General features: G+C 41.3%; 1 protein-coding gene across 1 annotated transcript; it reads left to right on the forward strand.

The window, feature by feature from the left end:
* Window positions 1–1,866: 1,866 nt before the first annotated feature.
* Window positions 1,867–18,838, forward strand: erbb3b (erb-b2 receptor tyrosine kinase 3b). Its single transcript, XM_040152605.1, has 28 exons — window positions 1,867–2,097; window positions 4,819–4,973; window positions 5,171–5,357; window positions 7,558–7,683; window positions 7,794–7,856; window positions 8,068–8,186; window positions 9,168–9,309; window positions 9,527–9,640; window positions 9,724–9,841; window positions 9,920–9,993; window positions 10,464–10,554; window positions 11,219–11,421; window positions 11,724–11,856; window positions 11,954–12,047; window positions 12,464–12,621; window positions 12,728–12,784; window positions 13,696–13,837; window positions 13,963–14,082; window positions 14,244–14,342; window positions 14,575–14,760; window positions 14,846–15,001; window positions 15,114–15,189; window positions 15,303–15,449; window positions 15,539–15,636; window positions 16,343–16,519; window positions 16,629–16,700; window positions 17,040–17,331; window positions 17,491–18,838. The coding sequence occupies exons 1-28, from the start codon at window positions 2,019–2,021 to the stop codon at window positions 18,405–18,407; spliced, it is 4,395 nt and encodes a 1,464-aa protein (XP_040008539.1). The 5' UTR covers window positions 1,867–2,018; the 3' UTR covers window positions 18,408–18,838.
* The last annotated feature ends 377 nt before the right edge of the window (window positions 18,839–19,215 follow it).

Here is a 19,215-nt window from a genome sequence, read left to right on the forward strand (position 1 = left end):
ATTCCCACCCGTAACCGGGACGCCTTCACCCAGGGCACAGACACACTGGCAGCAGCCCCACAATCAATTCATCAATCTCTGAAGGGAGTGGCAACTGCAAAAGGCCACAGCAGTCACCCCCACGGCTCGCCTTGGAAGGGACAGGGCCACCAGGGCTGTCACTGAGACTAACACCGTGGTGGTGTTGTGAAAGTGCCAAAATCTGCAGAAACCATGGAATCATCAGGGCTTCATGGACGTCACTTTTCTCGACCTGACAGCAAGGAAACCTTCCCAAGAATTTGGAAAATAGTACTTTAATTTCCACCGTGATATTTGTCGCTTTTCACTGCTTTTAATGAGCAAGAGAAAAAAAAATTCACAGTGACTGCTGTTTATGTAACTGACTCCAGTTGTGAAAATTTCTTCCAACTTACTGACTATTTATGTTCTGCAAGGTTTTACGATATTCGATAGGCAAGTGGACTAATGGCAGCTGATCATTTTATTGGTACAGATTAGAGATCGAAGCAGAACGTAGGGGTCAAATAATAATAATGTAAAAAACATGACATGTAAATGCAAACTCTGGCTGAGAGTCCACCTCTCACAGGCCCTGCTGCAGCTCTGTTATCAGAGCACCAACACTCAGACTCTGTCTCCTCCTGCTGGACAGAGAACTGCTGAGCGAGAGCAGTTAAGAGATCATCATAATAGTACAGGCATACATAGTTAATTTGTAGGTAAACAATGTTAAGATGAAAAAAAAAAAGTTTAATGTTTAACATATTGTATTATTCTATTTGGTGAACACATCACAAAGATTAAGAAAACAACATTAGAATCAAATTTCCACTGAAAATTGATCATAATGATGTTTAAATGGTCTCACTATTATTCAGATTTCCACATAAGGATTGTTCCAAACAAACAGCAACTATTCAGCTCTCTCTCTCCCTCTCTCTCATTCAAAAATTCGATTAACAGTACATCTGTCAGAAGCAGTTACAGATATCCATCCATCAGTGGGTCGTCCGCTTTTCACTCACAGCTTCATGTTCAGGAATCTTGACTGCTCTGGGGCCATTTTCTCAAAATTAAGCATGTTCTTGTATTGAGTTCAGAAGTCACTCGACCATCGGACAATGTGCCCATTGTGACGGGCTGCTACATGCGCATCAAAGAGGTGATTAACCAGTTGACAGGGCTGCGGGGACAATACTGCTTTTTACAGGGGAAAACAGTGCAGCCACTCACATCACTGGGTGCTGACTGGGAGAGCACAGCACTGCGTCCACATGCAGCAGCTGACAGCTTGAAACCCAAATAACTGCACATAAAGAGAGACACACAAGGTACATGGTGTTCACACTGGTGCACACACCAAAAGTGTATATCAGAAGCGTTTGTTTGCTGCACATTTTGTTTTTTTCTTATCACCAGTATTCACTTGTTCAGTGCCAATATTATGTTCAACTACAAGAAGTCATCTTGACATATTGAAGGTAAAAGTACCAGTTTGCTGATTAATTAATTCAAACCTTTTTATCAACTTTATCCTTTCTTTGTGGACCTAATGTGTTTATTGTAAAGGTATTTTATTTGTGAGAGAAATTAAAAACAACTCTTATCTCTTACTACATATTCTACATGAATCTAGCAGGATTTTATCCGCTTGCAGGTTCATTGCAACAACTGCTGCAGCACGTAAAAAAAAAAAAAAAGAAAAAAAAATGACGGACCGACCTCTGATTGGTGAAGACATCGGGCTCCTGGCCAATCACATGTCCCTCTCTGGGAGGGAAAACCCAGCATCAAAATAAACTGCCACTTGTTCGCCTTTTTCAGTTTTGCAATTGGTGCGATTTATCTGCTCTTATTACTAATGTTTTGTGCGAAGTTTTAAGGAAGCAGCTGCGTGGAACCTGAATATTTTTAAAAAAAAACATCTGTAATTTCCTATACAGCCTTGGCTGTTCGGGAGACTACCGAGACTTGTATGATATGATAATATCTCAATAAACTGGTTCGACATCAACATGAGCCAGTGGCGAGTCGTTTTACTCGGTGTCATGTTATCGTGGAAGCTACAAACAGCATCAACCCAAACCCATGAAGGTAGGATAATCTCATATCAGACACCTTGTCTAGCCTGTTTAAATAGCTATTTAACTTTAAATAGGAAATGAAAATATGTTAAATATGGTGATGTAGTTAATTTCTCCATGTTACCTTTCCTTTACCCTTAAACTTTTTTCTTTTTTTTTTTTTCCTGTTTGAATTCACCTGTTGGCAGTTACTCCTCAGCATTATCTGCCTGCCTTGCAAGGGCACAGCTGCTAACATGGTATGGATGCAATTATATTGTGTAACAGAACAGAATAGATAAGAATAAGTGTTAAGAAGGTAACATCTTATGAACTACTCACCCTCATCCCTCCTTTTCTTTGTCTCAGATCACACAGTACCTACTGTGTTCTTCTCCTTGAGAGCTTTTTTTTTTTTTTACTGTTAGTACTGGGCTGTGATCAAAGTCCTTAATGCAGCAGTATATCAGCACTTTATATGCTGCTAGTGATGAATGGCAGCAAAATATCCTGGTGGAGGCTAATTTACCTGCATGGCAATGGCGCCATTTGTAAAAAGTTACTGAGGACAGTAACTCGCCTACAACTTCATTATAGTGTGTTATAAACCACTTATTAGATGTTTGTATACTGCTTATACATGCCAAACAGGGAGACTTAAAGGAGGAAAAGTTGTACTGTTTTTAGTAATAATGACAATCACTCATTTACTGTTCAAAAGGATTTTTTTTATCTTGTTATGGATTATGACATCTTAAACTTGTCTGGATTATTTGGGTTTGTGCATGAATTTGTGTTCTAATTGTCCTAATAGTAAGAATGATCGTGCGGCTCTCCAAGATTAGCTATGAGTTCCACTTCGGTTCAGCGTCATTGTTTACTTCAGAGAACCGCGTGTAGAAGAATAAGTGCTCGAGGATATGAGTTATGCTACAGTCATCTGTCAACATGAAACTCTCCAATATTGTTGATAACAATACATGCCGCAAGTGTCAGATGTTCTTTATGGAGGTAATCAACTTCACTTTAGCATAGCTGGAAGATACTGGTTTATGACTGAAAAATGACTAGTGTTTACTGCTGCAGGTGCCTAATTGTTGCACATAAAGTGCCTGCACCATAGTTTTGGTTGGTCAGTACGAGATGGTGTGTATGTCTCCTTCCGTTCACGATATTTCCCTTCCCTCTGCCAGAGTGTCCAACTCACACATGGCCCATTGTCTTTTGGTATGATCTCAGCAACGCAGACCCCCTCAGACGCACACATACGCACATGCACACACACAGAAGCACTGTCTGTCACTGCATCACTCTTCACTCACTGGGACACACTGACCACATTTATAGCTTCATCACAATGAGGCACTTTGTCTGTGAAAAGCCCTGTTCCCTCGACCCTCGGCCTCCTCTCCATCAGCCCTAGGCCTATACTGCTCCATGTAGCGGGGTTACAGCTTGCTTTAGTTTTACTCTGCTTCACATCAAATTCTGCAGCCAACACAGCAGCACAGACATCATCAGGAAGACTCAGCAAAGCCATAAATACTGCAGAGACAGTGCAACCCTATCTGTCCGACATCTTCCATTTGTTCAGTGTTAAAGGATCAATAATATACCAGTATAGTATACCATACTGATCATGTATGGTTTAATTTTTTCTCACAATCATTTAAATACATGCGGTACATTTCAATATATTTGGATCTATTTTTTTATACCACTCCAGCGGGTCATTGGTTTCCATTCATTTCTGAATGGTAAGATGACATTATAGTTGTATGATAATGGAGCGTAAGTGCACTGATTTGAAAAGCCTCTGCATAATGTCACAGTGATAACACTGAAAAAACATAATGCAGACTAAACATTAACTGTCGTTGATTACACAGATCACACAAGTTTCAAAAGTCTGCTTATTGATTTTCATACCATGGATGAAAACCAATGGCTGTCTGAAACGGTAGGAAAACTGCATCCAAAAATTTTAAACACAACAGCACAGTTTGCAGAATAATTAGTTGGGATACTAAAACATGTAAATCCATTGGCACGGTGTCTTTATCATGTAGGATAGGAAGTTTCTTTATAATCTAGATGAGGGAGGTTCAGTGCTTTCCCGTCTCACCAGCCCTTAGAGGATAGTTTCACATTTTTTCAAGTCTGTCCAGACTACAATACCAACATGCCAATAAAGAATTTTTTTTTTTTTTTTGCTGTAGTTTCATCCATCCGTTCATACTGGCCACAAAGAGGTCCCTTCTTAAAGTAATGTCAATGTAAGTGAAGCGGGACAAAATCCACAGTCCTTTCTCTGGGTAAAAATGACCAAAGTTCCCCTGAAGCTAATAAGAAGCTTAAGCAGTCTGAGTTAGGACCAAATTCCGACTTTTTTTTTACTGTCCAGCTGGTAACACAAGAGGGAATTCTGCACTAAAAAGATCGCAACTTTGGAAGTTACTCACAACGCAGAAAGCTCATATAAGCTTCAGCTGAATCATTTTTACACAGAATGAGGACTGTGGATTTTGTCCCCCTTTACCTACACTGAAATTACTTAAGGAGGGATCTCTTTGTGGCCAGTATGGTCAGATGGAATAATTATGGTGACCAATAACCCTTTCAGTGTACATACGGTACGGGCAGTTGAGTATTGTTTTAAGACAGACATGAAAAAATGTGAACCTATCCTTTAAATAACCTTGTTTTCCTCCAACTTCGAGTAACAGGTGTCTCTCTTCCCTGTATGTGTCAGTGGTGTGTCCTGGTACGCAGAACGGACTGAGCTCCACAGGCTCTCAGGAGAATCAGTACAACCTGATTAAGGACCGGTATGATGGCTGTGAGATCATCATGGGAAACCTGGAGATCACTCAGATTGAGAGTAACTGGGACTTCTCCTTTCTCAAGGTGAAGATCAACCTTCCTCACTCCCTTGTCTTTCATCTGCTTTGATTGTACAAGGTATTGAAGCTTGCTGCTGGCCAGGTCTCTCCTTGCCAGATCCTGTTAATGGATGCTTTAAGACAGTCCTCCCACTCTAGAGGTAGAATAGATCGAGTTATTTTCCTGTTGTTTCATGTAGAGGATCTTCTTCTTCCCTCCAGACAATCCGCGAGGTGACTGGCTACGTCCTCATTGTTATGAACCACTTTCAGGAGATTCCTTTAGGGCAACTGCGGATCATCAGAGGGAACAGCCTGTATGAAAGGCGCTTTGCCCTCTCGGTCTTTTTCAACTACCCCAAGGATGGCTCCAACGGCCTGCAGCAATTGGGGCTTGCAAATCTAACAGGTGAAGAGGGTTAATGGGAGAAGAGATATTAGAGACGTGGTGTTTTTCTTTGATTTACAAGTCAGTGGTAACAAAGGCATATGAACTCAATAGCACCAAACAGAAAAATGCAGGCCCTATTGTTCCTCTAAGTAAACTTTAAGGTTTAAGGTTTGTTGTGGAAAGAAATACAAACTGTGCCATTTTGTGGGTAGAGAAAGATAATTATAGCTGGTAGTTATTCATTCTTTGAAAGCCTAGCAATAAAAACTGAAGAAAACATTTAGAGGAAATCACAGTCTCAGCTGTTGCTCATTGTGTGCTATTTCCTAATATCTTCTTAAGAAGTATAAAAACTTCTTTCCCAAAATGTCTGACATTGTAGGATAGAAGGTTGTCCACCTTTTTCACAGCAGACATTTTGACTTGTCACAGCAGGAAAAGCACAGCTGTCACTAATAACACTAAGGCCGCTTGCACAACACCAGCACCAGCCTTCATTCATCTGATCATTTACACCTGTGGTTTTCCTACTGTAACATGTCAACATGTCTTTTGAAAAAAAAAGGCTACGATGAATCAACAAGACTACACTTCTAACAGGACAGCTGAAAAATATTCAAGGTGTGATCCCACCCTTAAATATATTTATTTAAAAACCAAATACCCTTGTGTAACACAGAGTCTGGTGCACTCCATCGAATTCAAGCCTCCCGGTTGGGGAGGGGGCTGTATTTTATATTTCATTATGTAATAAAAACAAAGCCTTCCCAATCATTGTCAATATCCTTTTGGACTCTTCCCTTGACTTTATAATCATGGCTATTTAGGGCAAACATCACATCATGGTGAAAATTCAACCACTCTCTATTTTTTAGTGAAGAGCTGCTAAATACACAGTTACTGCTGCAGAATCAGTGAATGGGGAACAAATGACAGCTCTGTGGGCAATGGTGGACTGGAGCAACCCCACCACCAGTGGACTCCATATAACAAAAATAAATATTAACAATTTGACTTTTTTTTGATAGCTCTATTTCACTTGTGAGATTTACAATAAATCTCACAAGTGGAACGGAAAAAATAAAATGCAAATCTGGGATGAGTAAAAGTTAACCCCCCCCCCCCTTACTCTTCCTTCAGCAAGAATGAAAAATACACATCCTCCTTTCTATACCCCAGCTTCTTCCCGCACGACATTTTCATACATTTCCTAAATGACTTACACAGGTTTGTGTCCCATACCTTTTAGAGAAGAAGTTAATAAGAAGTTAATAAAGACTGGACACATACAATATAACTATAGTACATCAATATAATTAACCTTCAAGCTCCAAGAATGCAAATTGTTTTCTAGTGTTCCAAAAAAGTAAACTGTGTGAATGTTTAGATATGTAGTTAGGGACTGCAGGGGAAAAGGCTTTCCCAGTGTGCTGCAGCTTCTGGGAGGTGGAAAAGAAGATAACCATAATGTCAGTAATGCTTTAGATTACAGTCCCCATGTACAGTGTAATTGTTTGGTACATATGGGGTATTACTAAAATACCTACTGACCCTTGTAAATACAAGAGGTTGGGGAATAAGGGGGTAATTTTGTGCTTAAGTACTCTGTGAGTACTTTTAAATTACTGACCTAGTTTATAATTACAGGGTACAGTAATTTTGTCACTGGGCAACAAGATAGGAAAATGAGTAGAAAAAAAGGCTTTATTATCGCTGAAGGCTACATTGGTGTTGCTAGGGAACAAAACATTGGGCTAAGCCTGGGAATAAGGATGTTGCTGCTATAGCTATAACATAGACATGTTTATAATGTGATTAAATACTGGGGAGTAGTGCAGTTTTGTGGCCTAATGTCGTATCCATTTGAAGATCAAAAGTGGTGTTCGAAAGAACCTATAGTGCCACATTTTTCGTGACTTAGCTATTGTAAAAGGACATACAAGCTAAGCCTGTTGCCCCCTGTCTACATTTTGTAATGATTTAATACGTGCTATAATCAAAAAAGTACTTATAGGATAATTTAGTTCAAGGTCCCTCCTCAATACAAATTTGTTACCCTCTTATTGCCTGCACCTGCTGGTATGCACCCAGTAAGTATTTCCTATTGTATGTACAAAATATTTACACTATAACTTGTGGGTTGTAATCTAAAGTCTCAGGAATATCCTGTCTGTTTTCTGTTTATGGCTTGTATCATGTCTCACGCATTTCTTCACAGAGATTCTGGAGGGAGGAGTGCAGATTATCAACAACAAGTACCTGAGTTATGGCCCCTGGATCATCTGGCAAGATATCATCAGGGACAACAGTGCTCCTATTGAAATCCAGTACAACGGAGAGAGAGGTCACTGTTGGGGATAGCCCTAATCCACATATCCCAAATTGTCTTTAGATTGTCTCTTTCTTAAAAGTACTCTCTGTCTTTCTGTCTTTTCCTCTCCTTCTCTTTCTCAGGCCCATGCCACAAATCTTGTGGAGATTACTGCTGGGGGCCTAATGAAGACCAGTGTCAGATCTGTGAGTGTCCAGTTGTTCTTTTTGCATTTTACCGTTTCTCTCTCCGTGTTTCTCTCTCTCTCCTCCTCCTTCTCTCCCTTACTGAATGTCTTTCTGCATAGACAGAAATACGCAGAGACAGAGGGAGAGGCACACATGAAGAAATAGAGACACAACACACACAGGCACATTGGTGACCCTCTGTTAAACCCGTTTCTCCTGTGTGTCTCAGTGACTAAGACGGTGTGCGCTCCACAGTGTAACGGCCGCTGTTTTGGGACGAGCCCCAGGGACTGCTGTCACATAGAGTGTGCAGCGGGATGCAAAGGCCCTCTGGACATAGACTGTTTTGTAAGTGCTATGTCTGCCTTTCTGCAGGAATCCGCTGATAAAATAAGGACAGAGGCAGACTTTGCAGACAATAAAGCGTAGGTTTATCAGGTTTCCAATCACATTTGATTCCATTGTAATACACATACTTAAAAATAAAAAAGCTTCAAGGATCACGCTGGTGGATTTTAACCATATTTTATCAATTACAAACCACACACTCTAGCTATTGTTTATTGTTACAGTAATGCTGTACAACAGTGTGATGTGGAAATCCCCTTGCAGACACTTGATACTTGCTCACTATGGACACTAAGCCCACATTATTTTTTGTTATGTTATCAGCCTGTGGTAATACATTCGTGCATATGAACTTTTCACTCTCTCTTGTTGGTGGATCTGATATTAAAGAGTCGGCTCTCAAACAAAGCAACAAATTGAAAGGATTCTTTTTGAGAGATTAGGTTATTTTTGTCTTCTGGGTTTGATTTTCTACCAACGTAGCTTGTGAGTACAATAGTTTGTGGCAGAGGACTTTAAGATCCTGGGTGCTGTTTCATTCAAAATCAAAAATGTCAGGGGATCACCAAAATCTCTAAGATTCACCCTCTGGATGCCATAAATGGCAATTATATATAGCTGTTGATTAGATATTTCATTCTGGACCAAAGTGTTGGCCTGACAGACTTAGATACAATGAATCAACATAAAATCTTATATAGTATTACTTTGGAGAGCAGTCAGAAGTAGTTTTAAACAGAAATTATTATTGCAATGAAGGATTTGTATGATTTGAGTGTAAACATGTAAAACCATAGTTATAGATTTAGTTACCCATCGACTTCAGTAGTATCTGCAAGTGTTTTCAAATGGATGTCTCATTTAGTGAAGAAATTGCTCATATGTAAGTGTGTGTGTGTGTGTGTGTGTGTGTGTGTGTGTGTGTGTGTGTGTGTGTGTGTGTGTGTGTGTGTGTGTGTGTGTGTTTGTGTACCTACATAGGCATGTCGTCATTTCAACGACTCCGGAGCCTGTGTGCCTCAGTGTCCGCAGACTCTGATCTATAACAAGCAGACGTTTCAAATGGAGACCAACCCTAATGCAAAATATCAGTACGGATCCATCTGTGTCTCTCAGTGCCCCAGTGAGTTGCCCCTCTGTGTCTGTGTGTTTGTATCAGCATGTTTTCTTGTTACTTTTTGTGCTACTTACAACATACATGCTTCTCCTAACATTCCTAAAACTGCAAACCTTTGTCCTACTGGCACTGTAACAAATGAAAAGGTGGTTTCAGGCCTGAAGCGATGCTGTTTCTTAAATGTTGCCAGTGGTTCTTTTATCTCTTTGCTTCCTCCTCGTAGCCCATTTTGTTGTGGACGGTAGCTCCTGTGTGAGCGTCTGTCCTCCAGACAAGATGGAGGTGGAGAGAGAAGGCCAGAGGCAGTGTGAGCTCTGCAGTGGACTCTGCCCAAAAGGTCAACACTAATAGATACTTTCTATGAACTGAGTTTTTATGTCAATCCTCAAAACCAATGATGTTGTTGGGTCATCCCTGTAGTGTGTGAAGGAACAGGTGCTGAACACAGACAGACCGTAGACTCCAGCAACATTGACAGCTTCGTCAACTGCACCAAGATCCAGGGCAGTCTTCACTTTCTGGTCACAGGGATTCTTGGGTAATTGTCTGGCCTGCCTGAAGAATCTCGGAGCACTGTGCCGTCAGCAGGTTTATAATGTGTTTTCATTCTTCGTAGAGATGACTTTAAAAAGATCCCGCCCCTGGATGCCAAAAAGTTGGAAGTGTTCCGAACCGTCAGAGAAATCACAGGTTTGTATCGTAAAGTTTGCTGATGTTAATCAACATTGAATCGTAGCATAAGTGTGCTACGATTCAACATACAAAGCGCAAATACTTTATAACACTTTTACCATTGTACCATTTCATAAAGTATACCATTAGGTTGTAGACTGATTTCCTCCCTTCCTGCTTAACATTGTTTTCAATTCATTTTACTATAGTAACTACCATAGTGATCATTTAGACTGCTCAATATTCTCGATAAAATTTCATTCAGTCACATGGTAACACAGTTGCTTATAAATACACAGATTAAAGAGAAAAAAAGTCTTGGATACAATGTTTTCTTCTAATCCTAAAAAAATGCATGTATCCATTTAATGATGTACGCTTTGCTTTGTATATAATTTATGAAATATAATATCATTAGTATAAATGTAATATTATATTATATGGTACTTAAATCATGATTTAATATTGTCACTATGTTTTATTTTCAGATATTCTAAACATCCAGTCGTGGCCCAGAGAGCTGAATGATCTGTCTGTTTTTTCGAGTCTCACTACCATTCAAGGGAGGTCGCTCTACAAGTAAGGCTTGCTTACACACCACGTGAAACTGCAAATGAATTGCACGTTCGTATGTGTGTCCGAGGAAGCTGATAGACTACCCTAAATTTAATTCAGTGAAGTACAATAAATTTTCCGGATCCAACATTTAATCTGTTAACAAGACTTTACCTTCAAGTGGAGAGAGTCATTTTCTACCAGTACTACAACCATTATGATTTAATAGAACTTGAATTAAAAAGAAAAATGAACAGAATCTTGTTTGAGGCACCTACTTTATGCCTCAGCCTGGTTCTGATGTTTGTATTCTTGCCTAAATTAATATCTATCTGTACATTATATTTATTGTGTCGCATGACCATGTGTCTACTGTACACTCTACACCCTCCTTTTCTCTCTGCTCAGCTTTCTAAGCTGCTCTCCAGGTTAACCCCTCGTGATGAGCCCCCTGTGCATTGTGTGTACACTCTGTAACCTCCGTGTGTGTGTGTGTGTGTGTGTCTGTGTGTCTGTGTGATCCATATAGCCCCAGCATCCAAACTGCAGCACACCATTTGGTTTTTGGTTTAGAAACAAAACATAACCGTATTTGACATTTGTTTCAAATATTTCTCCAGCAAACTTAAAAGTGATTTTTTTTTTTTCTTTTTTTTTTTGCCTGTATCCTCCGACCCTCAAACCAAAGACGCTTTTCTCTGATGGTGATGCACATCCCGACTCTTACCTCGCTGGGTCTGCGCTCCCTCCGTGAGATCAGTGACGGCAGCGTGTACATCAGTCAGAATGCCAACCTCTGTTACCACCACACTCTAAACTGGACACAGCTGTTCAGAGGCCGCAGAGTTCGAGTAGACAACCTCAACAACAACAGGCCGCTGGCAGAGTGTGGTGAGGCGAGCTCGGGGTCTGGCAGGAAAACACTCTTCTAATGTATTTTCCAAATGAAACGCTGAATTTATTGTTTTGATAACCTTTAAACTGAAGAACCTGTGTACCCACGTCTGTCATTAAACAATCGATGACTTTCATTAGTCTCTTTATATTACATATACTTGTGGTCAAAAAATCAATTCCTCATTATCTTCTTGTAACTCACAGCTGAATCAGTTTGAGTGAAATGTAAGAATTATTGTTATATTGCTGCAGCAGGCACCTGATGCTGCTCTTACTGTACCTTGTTGTGTGTGCAGTTGCAGAAGGCCATGTGTGTGACGCACTGTGTTCGGACTCGGGTTGCTGGGGCCCGGGGCCTGACCAGTGTCTCTCCTGTAGGGACTACAGCCGAGATGGCACATGTGTGGGCAGCTGTAATTTTTACACTAGGTCAGTAGATATGAGTTGATATCCTTGTGCCCGATGCTCGTGTGTTGAATATATTCATTTTGTCTAACGGCGTATTTTTTGAATATCGTTCCCCCAGAGCTCCACGGGAATTTGCAGGGCCCGACGGCGAGTGTGTCGCCTGTCATCCGGAGTGTAAGGCTCAGCATGGGAAAGCCAGCTGTACTGGACCGGTAATAACTTCCTTTGATAATACACTGTAGCCCAGGGCCTTCGTATGAACTCCTACTTGCATTTGGCTATTTACCCACTCAAAATATTGTGGGGGGCACAACTCTACAAATGCTACATAATACATATAATAATAAAATATGTCCTACCACACTGGTATGTTCACTTACTGTTTTTATGGATGTAGTAACTTTTTAACAGTAATACCTATAGTACAGTGTGAATGTATTATAATGTTGGCCATCTAAATTAGTGAAAGAAATTTGATATGAAGCTCTCACACAATTTCAAAACTTTGATTCCCTTGTGACATCTTCCACCCCATGTAAAAGTCACAAGAAACCTCAGCAAAACGCTGGTGAAGCCGCTTCTCTCCTCAATTAAGAAATCTGATATTGACTTTCTGTCTCTTCGGTAGGGTGCAGATGAGTGTGTGGCGTGCGCCAACCTCCGAGATGGTCCTTACTGCATGTCCTCGTGTCCCACTGGAGTAAATGATGGACAGAAGGGGCTGATCTTCAAATACCCCAACAGGGAGGGTCACTGTGAACCCTGCCATCACAACTGCACACAGGGGTGAGATTAGGCTTTGAGTATGTGTGTGCGTTTTCACGTTTTCATCCATGTGTCACAGTAAGGAATCTATGAATGCTGAAGATAATGATGTTTTTGTCTGTTTCAGATGCTCCGGCCCAGGATTAAATTATTGTTTAGAGACAGTCAGACTGGCAGTTAGCAGGTGAGTGTTGCCCCCTGCTGGTGAATATAAAAGATTACGCTGCAATGTGTGCGATCCCTCCACAACTCTCTGCCATCTGTGGGATGTTGTTGCCACTTGGCTAATTGAAGAATTAATTCTAGCACCATTACCAAAAACAAAGTGCTGCGTCTCTTAATTTCACAAACTGCACTGATGAAGCTTTCATTTTGTTTGGAGACATTAACTGTAATCCGGCATTTCAATAAAGGATATTTAAGTAACAACAAAAACAAGAAAATTACCCTTTTGATTCTGTCCACCGGACTCTGTCACAGAGCAGGGTGATAATCTCATTTTAGTTAATGCTTGCTCCTGCAAGCTCCTGTTTTTTCTTAAAGTTCTTTATAATGTTAAACTAAGCAAAACCTTTTTAACATTACTATCCTTTGCATATGTTAAAATTCATGTATCTCGTTGTGCTACCAGCTAGTGTCCTTTTCTATGCCTGTGAATTTTGAAACTATTATTGAGAAACTGATTCATCCTGTAGAGGTCATACACAAAACTTACTGTATGTGAGAGAAAAAAATGTGATTTAAATGCCAGATGAAGACCAACAAATGACATATAAAAACAAAGTTGTGGTATTTTAGGTTTTTTGTTTTTTGTTTTGCCTTTGCCAGTGTGTATATTTATGGCAGTCAGAAACTCTGTTTTATTCTCCCATTATCTAAGTGGAATTAGCCTTCTGCTGTCTGTGCATGTTCTTGCTGTGATAACCACATGGCTAGTTCATCCTGATACACTAGTTTATTTTGGTTAGGACGCAGTTTCTACCAAAGCATATGGTCCAATCAGGACATCACATCTCTTTAACTTTTCTTACCTCTGTTTCTGACCTTTTCAACCATTGTCCCCACGCAATTATCTCTCTCTGCTTCACTCCGCAGTGGTCAGATCACAGGTATAGCTTTAGGTTTGCCGGCCGGCTTGATTTTCTGCCTGGTGTTGTTTTTCCTGGGCGTGCTGTACCACCGAGGCCTGGCCATTCGTCGCAAGAGAGCCATGCGGAGGTACCTGGAGAGTGGAGAGGTGAGACCTTTGAGACCGTCTGACTCCATCAGCTGTCATGAGCTGCCTTTTACTTAGCCACTATATGCATTTGGTTTCAGAGAGGGAAAAAAATTCAACCGGGAATAACAGTTGTTTTTTGGCAGAGCTTTGAGCCACTGGGTCCCGGAGAAAAAGGTACCAAGGTTCATGCCCGCATCTTGAGGCCCTCAGAGCTGAAAAAAATCAAAGCCCTTGGCTCAGGAGTTTTTGGAGTAGTGCACAAGGTAGTAATTATAACCTCCGTATGTCTTTTTTTTAGATATTAAGTGATTCTCCACCGATTTACTGTATGTGTTATTATAGTTTTAGTCTCAGTATTATGCAACTTTCACAGACTCATCCGAACTGATGTGACTTTCCACTGCACATTTAATTTGTGTTAAAGGGATTTTGGACTCCAGAGGGAGAGACAGTGAAGATCCCCGTGGCCATTAAGACCATCCAGGATAGCTCAGGGCGACAGACCTTCACTGAGATCACTGATGTGAGGATCAGACGCTCTTACACTCCTGAAAAAACAGCTCCGAAATAGCAGTTAATGTAACATATAATAGTAGAATATGATGAGAAGGTGAAGAAAATTGTTTGGATGTTAAAATTATGTCTATAACAAGTAACTGTGAGACTTTTTCATGCAAAACAAATACCACAAAATGTAAGTATCACAAAAAATACGTAGTGTGTACAGTAGTGTTGTCATCTCGCTCTCTGTGTAGCATATGCTGTCCATGGGCAGCCTGGACCACCCATACATCGTTAGGCTGCTGGGCATCTGTCCAGGTGCCAGTCTGCAACTGGTGACCCAGCTCAGTTCACAGGGGTCCTTACTGGAGCACATCAGGCAGCACAAGAACAGCATGGACCCCCAGCGCCTGCTCAACTGGTGTGTGCAGATTGCTAAGGTGAGTAATTCCGGATGTTTTGAGCAACCAGCTGTTATGAATAAGCTGTCAAAATATATTTAGAGTGTACATGTTTCTGTCTCAGGGTATGTACTACCTGGAGGAACACTGCATGGTCCACAGGAACCTGGCTGCCCGCAACATCCTGCTGAAGAATGACTACCAGGTCCAGATCTCTGACTACGGTGTAGCTGACCTCCTTTATCCTGATGACAAGAAATACGTCTACACTGACACCAAGGTTGTTTTGAGTCACACCTTGAATTCTTAAGTCACAGTCAAGAGGTTTTCACTGTCCCTTCCAGTAATGGAATCAGTCTGTATAGCTGTCTGCAATTTTTCTCCTAATCCAGACACCCATAAAATGGATGGCACTCGAAAGTATCTTGTTTCGAAGATACACTCATCAAAGTGATGTTTGGAGTTATGGTAAGACGCTGTGTGAGTGTGTGTAGTATCATACATCATGTACTAATGAATAAACGTTCCTCTTGAAAGCTGCTCTCTGTGAATTTAAATGTGTCCGCTCTCTTCCCGGACAGGGGTGACAGTGTGGGAGATGATGTCATTTGGGGCCGAGCCGTACGCCTCCGTGCAGCCGCAGGAGGTGCCGAGTCTGCTGGAGAAGGGCGAACGTCTGTCACAGCCCCACATCTGTACCATAGATGTCTACATGGTCATGGTCAAATGTGAGCGTGATAAAATACTGCACCAGTGAGCGGAAGTACGCACAAAGACATGAATAGTTGACCGGGGTGATTTCACTTCTTCTCTTTAGGTTGGATGATTGATGAAAATATAAGGCCGACCTTCAAAGAGCTGGCCAGTGACTTTACTCGTATGGCAAGAGACCCGCCTAGGTACCTTGTCATCAAGGTGAGGCAGTGGTGGAGGAAGAATCCCGATCCTTTACTTAAGTAAAAGTACTATTACCGCCAAGTATAAGTAATTTTTAAAAGTAAAAGTATTTTTACCCAAGTAAAAATATGTGAGTATAATCAGGAAAATGTACTAATAGCATTAAAAATACAACCACCCAATGCAGGAAAATGGTCTTTGTGACTGACTACTACTACTACTACTACTACTACTACTACTACTACTACTACTACTACTAATAATAATAATAATAATAATAATAATAATAATAATAATTCTTAAGGATGAATCTGCTGTTTATTTTCTCAATTAATCAATTGTTTTGTTTGTAAAAAGGAAATAGTGATGCTTGTCACATTTACCAAGAGCCAACATGACACCCTAATAGTCTTCCTCTCTCTGACCAATAACTTCAAAATTATTCAGTTTACTAAAGACACTAATCCTCAAATTATTCTCACTTCCGAGAAGCTGGAACCATGAAATGTTTGGCATTTTTGCAATAAAAATGAATTAAACGATTAGTTAGTTATTGAAATAGTTTAAAATTTCTGTTGACCGACTGATTGTTTGATAAACTAATCATCTAATGATAGTTACATTCCACCACTCAGGTGAGGGTCTCAATGTAATTTATTTTACAGCTTAGTCCACTGGCTGTCGACTGAGACCTTAAACCCTGTACTTCCCTGTTATTCTTTAGCTGGAAGGAGGAGAAGTGGCCTTGGAAGAAATCCATCGAAGAGAATCAGAGCGGGGACTTCTGGATGCAGATTTAGAAGACCAAGATGAGGAGGGATTGGCAGATGGTTTGGCTACCCCTCCTCTTCAACACTCTCCATCTTGGAGTGTGTCTCGTTCACGGATTAATTCTTACAGGGTAATAAATTACATCTTAGATTTGATAGATAGACTTTTAGGATCTTCGTCAAAGCATCAGAGGCAAATAAAGTACAGTACATAACACTTTTTCTTCCCCTTATTTGTAGAGTGGCACCTCTCAGGCTGGACCTATCGGATACCTGCCAATGACCCCCAGCCCTGTGGACAGCATCCGCCAGGTGTGACAGACTCACACATTCACACACATGCATGCAAACAAACACTTTCCCACTCGCTAAGACTACTATCACTTGATGCTTGCATTGCACAGGTGATAGGGTAGATATATTTAGGCTGAGACTCTCAACAGCTTCACTTTAATCAGAATCATTACTACACTTTGCCATTAGCCATATTAAAATCAGCATTAAGACCCAGCAATGCCAATAGGTTATTACCTCAAGAAGTGAGACCCATTAAAATCTGTCAGTCAGGTCCAGCTGGTCCCATTTTGGACACTATAGAATTGATTCCTATAAGCTGCTGCATCAGTCCAAGTCTTTGCTTTTCTGTCTCAGTTGTGGTTTCAGAGGTCTCGTCTGAGCTCAGTGCGGACGCTGCCTGAGAGGTCAGAGGTCAGGGGGAGTAGCAGAGACGCAGAGCTGCATGAGGAGGGCTTGCAGACAGGGAGTCTTCACAGGGCCAGATTTGGCTCCGAGAGGGGTAATCCTCGTATATCCATCGGCCGGCACAGGAAGCTTTCAACGGCATCAAGTCCATCGTCATACAAGGTGTGGACGGCAGAGGAAGAGGAAGAGGTGGACAACTATGGCTACGTCCTGCCTGGGTCACCTGGCACTCCAGAGAGAGGTAAATTATCAGTACTAAAAAGGGAGCAGGCTGATTTGTACCATTATTTCCTTGGCTGTTTTGCTGTATTTTTAACTGGTAAATTATAGCATAAACAATATGTGATTAAGGTTTCTTCCCTGATCTTCTTCCTTCTACACATTTTGTCATGGCTCATAGTCTCTAAAGTCTCTCATTCTGGGCGAAGAAACTCAAGACTGAAGAATAATCCGTCTCTGGTGGTGATTCATCCTTCCCAGGAGTATGAAATCATGAGCAAAGAGTCTCCTCCTTGCTCAACCAGAGGTATGTCATCTCAGCCAGCTGCCGCTTCGGTGGCACTTTGCAGTAAAACCTCACCTTTACCTTCTCCGACCTTCATGGCTTCATTACCTGTAGAGGACACAGCAGTTGTGGAAACACTGACACCAATCTCACCTGCAAGGAGTAAGCAAGTAGGTGAGGACTGTGAGGGAACTGTGGCAGAGCAAAGAGACTCCACAGAGAAACATCAGCTACCTGGGGACTCTGAGGGGGGGATCGGAGCTGTGGAAGACCAACTAGAGGCAGCCCAAGGGATATGCAGGTATGAATACATGGATATAAGGTGCTCCTACTCTACGCAGAGAGAGGATCCAGCATGGGAGAGACGTGGGAGTCAAACATCTGCAAAGAGTGCGGCAGAGACAGAGGAAACAGACCAAATAGTGGAGGTGCTGAAGAAAGAGCATGAGGAGGAAGACGAAGAGGAGAAGTACCACAACACAAATAAACAACCCCCACATCAGGGGAATCTGAGTGGTACAGTCATGCCCAGGCCAGATGTGCTCACAGCTGGGGGAGAAAAGGTGGAGGAGTATGAGGAGATGACCAGATTTGGAGTGGTGCCCAGTGGGTGGGAGCAGGCAGACTACCAGAACCTCCCGGCGAAGGGGAGGGCTGTTTCCGAGGAGATGGGCAGTGGCAGGTGTGCAGGGATCGGGGGATACATCAAGGTGTGTGCTGGCATGGGGGAGCCTGGCAGCAACACATCGTTTGACAACCCAGACTACTGGCACAGCAGACTGTTCCTCAAGCCAGATGCTGTACGCACCTAATAATGTGGACTGGGACATACTTACTGTCGCAGTGACTTTAGTTCCTGTCATAAATTTTTGGTAGTTTTGCCATTTTTACGGCTTTTTTCTTTGAGTTCCAGCCCCCAACAAGCTTGGAAAGATAAAAGTAATGAAAGAAACACACCCTTGAATCTCATTCCACAATTTTATGGTGCAGTGAAATACATGTTTATGAACTGTGAATTGGCACATAACAACAAAATAAAGGTTATAGAAGGCATGAACTAAATAAAGAGTACTTTACATCACATGCTTCACTGTTACAATAATTGTGTAATTGGTAGGTGTAGGATTAGGTGTTCCAGTCCCATTTCTGTGGAGAAGTCTTTTTGTACAATTTATTATAACATGAATTATCAAATAAACATATACATACGATTATTTTTGCAACGATCCAGACATTTGTGTTAATGATTTGTGCTGGGCTTTTTTTTTTTTTTTTTTTTTTACATTTCTTGCAGTGTGTTTAATGAATAAAAACATAAAATATCGCTATGTCTTAAAAGTACTCATTCATCTATTTAAGTTGTTTATTTTTTTTATTTGCGATGTGAGTGATTAATTAATACAAACAAACACAATGCGCATCTCGAGCTTGAATTCAGTGATATTCACGCTGAGCAGCAGAAAAGGAGATGGGGGCATGTGAGCGCATCGGTGACGCATTCGCGCGCGATTTGGTCAGAGGCAAATCGAAGATGATCAGAGAATTGAGCGTCACTTCATTGTTCTTCCGTTTTCGTTCAAATCCAGTTTACGGGCTAATGGGCTTACCAACGAATTCAGC

The sequence above is a fragment of the Xiphias gladius genome, chromosome 18, assembly GCF_016859285.1.
Source record: "Xiphias gladius isolate SHS-SW01 ecotype Sanya breed wild chromosome 18, ASM1685928v1, whole genome shotgun sequence".
Classification (NCBI taxonomy): domain Eukaryota; kingdom Metazoa; phylum Chordata; class Actinopteri; order Istiophoriformes; family Xiphiidae; genus Xiphias; species Xiphias gladius.

Coding starts and splice junctions, on each gene's coding strand:
- erbb3b (XM_040152605.1), top strand. CDS start 2,019: ATGAGCCAGTGGCGAGTCGTTTTACTCGGTGTCATGTTATCGTGGAAG. Junction 7,857..8,067: donor TGAAGACCAGTGTCAGATCT/GTGAGTGTCCAG, acceptor TGTGTGTCTCAG/TGACTAAGACGGTGTGCGCT. Junction 17,332..17,490: donor ACCTGGCACTCCAGAGAGAG/GTAAATTATCAG, acceptor CATGGCTCATAG/TCTCTAAAGTCTCTCATTCT.